The sequence below is a fragment of the Fukomys damarensis genome, unplaced genomic scaffold (genome assembly GCF_012274545.1).
Source record: "Fukomys damarensis isolate Sample0158 unplaced genomic scaffold, DMR_v1.0_HiC HiC_scaffold_5, whole genome shotgun sequence".
Taxonomy (NCBI): Eukaryota; Metazoa; Chordata; class Mammalia; order Rodentia; family Bathyergidae; genus Fukomys; species Fukomys damarensis.
Window position 1 is genome coordinate 67350144 of NW_022900917.1, and position 8334 is coordinate 67358477.

At 42.6% G+C, this 8334-nt stretch overlaps 1 protein-coding gene across 2 annotated transcripts in view; it reads right to left on the reverse strand.

Annotated features, from left to right (window-relative positions):
• LOC104853330 (zinc fingers and homeoboxes protein 1) overlaps nucleotides 1–8334 on the reverse strand; it is a 46287-nt gene that overhangs the window by 12060 nt on the left and 25893 nt on the right. Inside the window, exons 1-4 of one of the 2 annotated variants that reach the window (XM_033760847.1) lie at nucleotides 8047–8282; nucleotides 5786–5881; nucleotides 4832–4975; nucleotides 761–1218 (exon numbers count right to left, since the gene is read on the reverse strand). In XM_033760847.1, the coding sequence (XP_033616738.1) occupies nucleotides 761–1218; nucleotides 4832–4975; nucleotides 5786–5881; nucleotides 8047–8184 (836 nt within the window). In that variant the 5' untranslated portion in view covers nucleotides 8185–8282. Of the gene's footprint in view, nucleotides 1–760; nucleotides 1219–4831; nucleotides 4976–5785; nucleotides 5882–8046; nucleotides 8283–8334 lie in introns of those variants that run through there. The other variant, XM_010611248.3, reaches the window with a different exon arrangement.

Sequence of the window (8334 nt, forward strand, 5' to 3'; positions counted from 1 at the left end):
AAAAAAAAAAAAAAAAAAAAAAGTGTCTATTTCTTCTCTCATAAATTACAGAACTGGTCAAGTATATTTCCTAAGCCTTTCCCTCAAATTCCCATGCTGTAAGAATCCAAAGTGCTGGGAGGCCTGGGGCAATGGTGGCAAACCAATGGCACACAGCTGGCACAGAGCCCTCTCTCTGTTGGCACACAAGCCAAGCTGCCCAGTAGCTCAGCATCAGATGAAAGTTGTTTTTTGTAAACTAAAACCTCAGTATTCAGGTTTAATTCCAGTGTTGGCACTCTGCAAGAAATAAGTGGGTTTTGGGTTACAGTCTGGGCACCTGGTCTCTAGAGGAGGTTTACCATCTCTGCCCTAGGGTCAAAGGATGGTAATCCTCTGTGGAATGAAATAAGCACTGCTTATTCACAATACCAGCAATTCAACAGCAGCCTTCCTTCGGATTCTACAGAATATATGAGCAAGAAAGTCCCTCTTTAAAATAGCCCTTCTTCCCTTTTCGGTGCTTTATACATTTTCTTTTCCTAATTTATCAGTTTTCCAATTTTAACATTCTTCCTGAGCACTGACATAAGTTGCATTCCTGAGCAAATATAACGTTTCTAACCCTTACACTGACATGACACAAGTTCAAAGGGCTCTGTCTCACCCTAAGAAAAATTCAAAACCAGGTACCAGCCTAGAAACTTTTAAAGCTTAAATTGAGAAAAAGTAACCCTAACCCCAAGTTATTCCCACAGAGCATTGTGCCCACTTTGTTTACCTGGCTCGAATCAAAGAGGCGCAGGCTTTCACCAGAGTCTCTGGCAACACAGCCTCTCTCTTTTCTGCCATACAGCTCGGGATACTTTTCAAAGTGTTCTCATATTTCTGGCCATTACTGCTTCTTGCTTTGATGGAAAACACAGAGCTCTGAGGCAAGAGTTCAGGTAAACACAAAAGACAGTCTCTTCCCAAGTGTGGAAAGGCAGATTTGACAGCTTCGTCACTGGAAAGGAAACCATCATGTCCCTGCGGTGATGCCACAGATGCTGAGGGAGCTGGGCCCAGGCTCAGGTAAGCTTCTGCCAACTTGCTCCAGGTCCAGGGGTCAAATGGATGCAGAGCAATCAGCTTCTGCAGGCAGGAGATGGTTCTCTCCAAGTTTGGCCAACTTGAACAAATAGCAAACTGGAGGTAGAGCACGGTGCTCAAGTGGTCTGTGTTGGTTGCTTTATTTTCCTGAGAAGAAAATAAAAAAATGAACAGACAAAAGGTGAATAACAGTAAAATGCAAAATGTTTTCCATATAAGAATTAAGGTGCCTAAAACCCAAGTAGGATGTAAGTTAGAATATCTTTTTTTTTTTTTTTTTTGGTGCCGGGAATCAAACTTGGGTCCTTGGGCTTGCCAGGCAGGCGGCAGAACCACTGAGCTAAATCCCCCGCCCAGACATCTTTTAGTAGCTGTATGAGATAAGTGAATTAAATATACTTCAACAGATCTCACTCGAAACCACAAACCTAGAGAAACACATACTCCCCAGCAGTAACCAGTCAATCCAAACACCCTACTGTCACAACAACATGACCAGTCATGTGACAATGGCTGACAAAGTCCCGCACCAGAAATAAATTAGCTTCTTTCTAATTTGTATTATAATCCTGTCTTCAGCCAGACAGCTAAAGACTCTAGCCAAATTTCTTAGGCCCCTGGCTAATGGTTCCATTTTAATAGTCCTGGCTTTCTAAAAGCCCAAAAGGCAATTTCCTTCAGGGTTTAAAAAAACTCCATCTGCATATTTTCTTTGGCTTGGACATCTTATGCAGGACAGCCCCAAGCTCTCAGAGCTTCATGCCATCTTGTAATTGAATCCAAATGCCTTCCCTGCTAACCAATAGCAAGGCCAGAGAAGGCTGCCTGCTTTCCTTCTGATCAGAAGACCGTTTCAAGTCCCCATAGCCAGAGTCACCACCTACTGCCTAGTTGGCCATGTGGCGAATACCCTCTGTTAGGAAAAACTGGCCTGCTTTCTCTATGTCAATGTCTTAGAAACAGAGAGCAGGAAGAGGACTGTCTAGCTGCCATAAAGTCTAAGGAAGCCTGGCCCACGAGCATGCAGATCAAGCCACTGAGAACAGCACCCAGGCAGGAAGCAGGAGCAAAAATCCTCAGCACGCAGCCTGGAGAGCCCAGCAGCCTGACAGGTGAAAGCACATTCCTATACTAAGTGAGAAAAGAGAAAACCCCACACAACTTACAGGGCATACTGTACCTCCTAAAGACAGACCCTAACTTGTCTTATCCTTATACTGCTTCCTGCCTGTCCTTCTCATGGTCCTTTAAACTCCAGAGAGCTTCTGCTCAATGCTGACTTCCTAGTACAGAGCGCAGCTCCTCCGCCACCATGGTATTAACTGTTGAGCAGCAAATTTCCTAACTTCAATTTGTTTCTTTTATTTCTAAAGTAGACAACATGTACAGCCCATTATCTGCAACAGGCACTCCCCTGTCTGCAGTGCTTCCTGCTGTTCAAAAACATTTTCACGTTAAGAAAGCAGGAGGGAAGTTGCTACACACAGGAAGATGCTACACCAGAGCACCAGATTTGGGTGCTCTGGTTTGGATGATGTGGGCTTAACAAACACCTCCCTGGAAACTAAACTCCATTTAAATTAACTTGAGGGAGCCAGGGATTTAGCTCAATGGCACTGCCACCTGCCTCGCAAGTGCAAGGACCCGAGTTTGATCCCTGGTACAAAAAAAAAAAAAAAAAAAAAAAAAAAAAAAAAATTAATTTGAGGGATTTTTCCAAATTACTATACTCCAGCCAGGGATTTAGCTCAGTGGTTCCACTGCCTGCATTATAAGTGCAAGGTCCCAAGTTCAATCCCCTGTACCAAAATATTATACTCCATCAATAAGAAGATGACAGCTAACATGTTTTAAGGACTAACCTCATGCAGGGCACTACTCTAAGAGTTTTTTACTCATTTAAATTTGACAGTCTTATAAAACTCCATTATCCCCATTTTACAGATGAGGCAACTGAGTTGTCAAAGGTTAGATAGCTTGCCTGTAACTACACAGTTGGTAAACAACAAAGCTATACTAAGGTATAACACAGGTATAGATCTGCTGTCTACATTGTTCAAAATTACACACTGACCTGTCCCCAAACAGAATGTCAGAAGACAATAACCACAGAGATGAAAAAGACAAGGACCAGAACTAACAACAAAAGAAAAGGACCCTGAGTAGGGAAGAAATTTTAGAACACAAGATGTGAGGTTACCAGGAAATAAGGAAACCTCACAGACAGGCAGGATGCACCAGGAGAGGGGGCAACTTTCAAGCCCAAGGCCAGATGCCCATAGGCTGATGCGGTTCCAAGAATCTTGATAGGCCCTGAGGGACTCAGGTAGCACTCTCCGGCCTCGGAGCCACCTCCCACTCCAGAGACCTGGGTCGTCCTCTCAGTCCCAGAACAGAGGCACTCAGGGAACCAGAGACCCACCATGCATCCAGCTGCTACTGCCCCTGAAAAGCAAGTGGAGCAGAGCAAATGAGGCCAACGTGGACATGGGAGAGAGCACTGAAGGGCAGCCTACTGCCTTTGATGCATGGAACAGTGAACCCAGCTCCACTGCTCACGCCCAAACTGGCTCACAAGGCGATTCATCTTCCTTTCACTTAAGAATGAGTGCCCAGCCAAATGTGGTGGCACACGCCTATAATCCCAGCACTTGGGAGGCTGAGGTAGGAGGATCGCTGTGAGTTCGAGACCAGCCTGGGCTACATAGTGAGTTCCAGGTCAGTCTCAACTACATAGTGAGACCCTGTTTCAAAAAACCAAAAAAAGAAAGAAAGAAAAAAAAAAAAGACTGAGTGTCCAGCGAGTACAGAAGGTTGAAAAGAGCAAAGCACAGGTTTTCCTGATCTAAAAATCATTCTCACCAGGGCTGCATGTGCTAGGAGAGCTGCGGTCTGCAAGGAGATGGAGGAGGACCCTGCAGGCTACACAACAGGGCTCCAGATGGAGGTCATGGGCCTCACCAACGCATTCTGAGAAAATCTCCATAGGCCAGGTCTGGACAACTCAGACTAACTCCCATACAAATTTACACAAAACCAACAGAAGTAAGCTATAAATGCCTAATCTAAACACAAAACAAATACTCTAGAATCACAAACAACTGCCTTTATTTACCCTTAAAAAAAAATCCTGCAAGTTCTATTTAAAAATGAAAAGGATTTTTTGTTGGTTTTTTTTTGGTACCTGGAATCGAACTCAGGACCTTGAGTTTGTGAGGCAGGCAGTGACACTGCTGAGCTAAATCCCCAGCCTTGTTGCTTGTTTTGTAAGAAAGGGTCTCATCATTCAAACTGTTCTTCAACTCACTATGTAGCACAGGCTAGCCTCAAACTCACAGTGATCCTCCTGAGTGCTGGGATCATAGGCATGCGCCCCATGCCTGGCTATGAAAAGAATTATTAAGTGTGGCTTGGTATTTAGTCATGTTTTTATAATTTTTTCTACTTACAGGAGTAATACAATGATTCATTGTGGAAATTTTGGAAAATAAAGCCTAAAATCTTTTTTAAAAATCTCACAATCTATCTACTCCTCACAAGAATAAAACCTCTGAAAATGAGATTTTTTTCTGGACAATGAAGAATTTTGAGCATAATACAGGAGAAGTATTATAAAAGGATTATGTTCAGATCTACAAGCTGTTCATATTTCTTTTGCTTATGCAAACCCACTGATTCTGCTAACAAAAAATTTTTATTGTTTCTAGAAAATAAAACTATTCAACTGTCCTTGGTAAAGGAAAGTAATGAAACTACTCACCAAGTTTGTAGCGATCTCTAGTGCTTCCGTGTGCCTCCCCAGGTGGGCCAGACAGCGAGCCTGGCCTTCCTGGACATCCCTTTTCATGGCAAAGTTGGTAGATGACAATTTTTCAGAGATACTGGAATACTCTTGCAGTGCTTTCTAGCAATGAAGGGAGGGCAGGGGGAGAAAATTTTTTTATCCCTAGACAAAGGGTAATGTTATCAACCCTACAATGAACTAAGGAAGACCTGAGTATTTAGTGAATATTATCTTTCTTCAGGGTAGAGACAGAATGGAGAGGATATAATGACTACTACCATGGAAAACAGCACAGTGTAAAAGGGACCAGGCTCCAAATCCTAGTTTTGCAGCTACCCTTCCATAAAACTGTCTCATCACTATTTTCATGAAGATGAAATGAGGCAGGCACAGAACCCCTGAGCTAAATCCCTGGCAAGTTATTTTTTTCCCCTTTGGGGAATGGGGAAAAAAATAAGAACCAAGATATATTACGTAAAGGTACAAATTCCCAATGATGTTAATGTCAGCATACTGTATACCTAAAATGTACCAATAAAATTATTTTAAAAAGATAAAATGAGATATGTAAAGTAACCTGGCACCTAACTGTTCCTTCTTCCCATTTCTTACACATTTTGGGGTGTTTTGAGCCTGTATGAGGCACCTGTCCTGGACGCTCACATGTAACACAGGGACGGAGAACACAGAGAAACAGGCCGACAGGGACCCAAAACATTTCTTTTTATTTGGATTTAGAAGAAACAAAACAAATTATATAGAATCACATAGGAAAGAACAGTTGGAAGTCTAAGATTAAAACACACAACAAAGATTAAATTCATCTTCACAAATGATACACTCATAGCTCAGTACTATTACTTATATACACTGTAACTAATAAATCAAGAGCCCACTTCAAGTATCATAACCTCACACACTGAATCCCACCTGATACTCCTGGCGTCTGTAGGCCAGGTCCCCTCTGAATTTCTTGACAGTGAGAACTTCCACATCATCACTGCTCTCTGTTTCTTCATCAAACCACTAGAAATCATGAAAAGAACACATTACAGAGAGAAGCTATACTTTTCTACTTCACAATTAGAAGAAATTTTCCACAATATAACCAATTAAACTTAAAAAAAAAAGGAATTTCTTCCATGATGAGACTAAGGGGAAATACCTAATAAAGAATGACAATTTTAAGCGTAAGGTTCTAAGTTTGATCCCAGGTACCAAACAAACAAACAAACAAAAAAGAATGACAATTTTTTTTTTTTTGGTACCGGTGATTGAACTCAGGTCTTTGCACCTGCAAGGCAAGCGGCTGAACCACTGGGCTAAATCCTGGGCCCAAGAACGACAATTTTAATGCTGGCCCAGTTTTTACTAAAGTATTCACAGGCAATAAACATAGCCACAAAATACTCTAATATATGGAGTGCTGCCTGGGAACCTACACTGGCCTCTTACAGTTCACTCTACTTTTGTTTTGTTTGTTTGTTTGTTTGTTTGTTTTTGGAGACAGGGTCTCGCTCTGTAGCTCAGGCTGGCCTCCAACTCAGTGATCCTCCTGCCACAGCCTCCCAAGTGCTGGGATTACAGGTGTGCACCACCATCTCCAGCACGCTGCTTTTTTTAAGCAATTTTAGAGTGGCTGCAACAGGGACTGGAACTCTTTAAGAACACAAGAGAAAAGTGACAGCCGTGGGGCCATTCTGGAAACATTTTAAAGGTGCAAAAGTGGAATCTAAGCAAAAGAAACAGAAACAAAGGTTAAAAGGAGGATTCAATTAAATACCAAAAACCCAGGAGGAGAAAATGTCCAACTTGGATTCTCTAGTGATTTGAGCCCGCTGGATAAAAAGGAAAGACTAGGATTTTTTTTGATTATTGAAAAAAAAATGTCATATTCCCTTTTACTCATAGTAAAACACACTGAGGCTGGTTCAATGCTATTATTTAAAATATAACAATGAAAGAAAAAATATGAGAAAATGAAAAAATGGAAATGAAGTGTTTGTAAAAGGGAGGGGTGAAGGGAGGGCAGGGACAAGGGGAAAAACGAGAACCAAGACCTGTCATGTAAAGGTACAAGATCCCAACAATGAATGTAACTGTACTGTATACCTAAAATGTACCAATAAACTCAATGAGAGAGAGAAAAAAAAAATATATATATATATATTAAACAATGTACTTGCTTGGCTCGCTTTCTAGAAGAGTGGCCTGAAGATCAGTGTCCCTCTGTAACATTAGCTTTTCTCTTTAGCTGGATCTATCACAGTAGAGAGAGCACTAGGAACCATTTTTCTGTTCTCCCTCAAGTACTGTGTCACTCTAGGACTTGATAGTCTCCTGTTTTTCTCCAGTCACATTGTTTTAGATTAGCAACTCCACAATGACCTATGAATCTCCACCCAATTTTCATTATCCTACTGGGGAATGCCAAAGCAAAGTAGGCTTTCAAATGACTATTTTTATTCTCCCAGAGGCCTGGAAGAATACAGGCAGATTATGCCTTCCAATACGACCCCCTGGCAAGAGGAAAGAAGGAAGAACCTCATGGATACCCTACACCTCTGGTCCAGCAGCATCACAGGAGACTACAACAGAAATCTTCTAGTCAAAACTCCTAGGAAACCAACACAACTTGAATAATGGCTCCGAGTGTATTTGCGAGCAGCATATTTTCATTCTCATTTAGCAAACAAAGGGAACACTCTGGAGTTTTACTTCCTAAGTACTGAATACAACACACCACGCCTATCAAAGGATTTTCATATACATTATTTCATTTCACTCCCATCGTAACCCTGTGAGCAGGTATTATTATTGTCATTACTATTATTATGATCATTATTTTGTTTGGAGACAGGTTCTCACTATGCAGCCTAGGCTGACCCTGAAGTAAAGAACCTCCTGTCTCTGTTGCCTGACTGCGGGGTTTACAGGCCTGCACCATCATTCCCTGGCAGTCCTATTTTTCCCAAACATCAAATAAGGAACTGACACCCGCAGGGCAACTGGTATCCACCTGGGTTTTTTGTGCTGCACCGTACGCGTCCCCAGCCCACTCCTTAAAAAATTCAATAATTTACACAACTGACTACTGATGGCAATGCTGAAAGACTGCATGAGGTAAGGAGACATTTACCTGAAACAAAAATACAATTATGGAGGGCTAGAGAGGTGCGATCTATACTCACGAATACAAAGCTACTAAATATTCTAATTCCACAGTACGCTCGGGGCTCCTCTCCTACCACACTACCAGGCCCAGCGGGCATCCAGGTAAAATCCGTCCCGCCCCTCCGCGAAGCGGCAGGAGTTCCGGCGGACAGCATCTTGGACAGGAGAGGGGAGCAAGTGGCCACGACGAGCACGCTGCCCGCTAGGGAGTCAGAAACGACTTCCTGGAGAAGGCGGCCGTTGCCGGGAACGGGAGAGGATCCGCCGGCCGACCCGTCCCGTCCTCTTCCGTCCGGCTGAGGCGG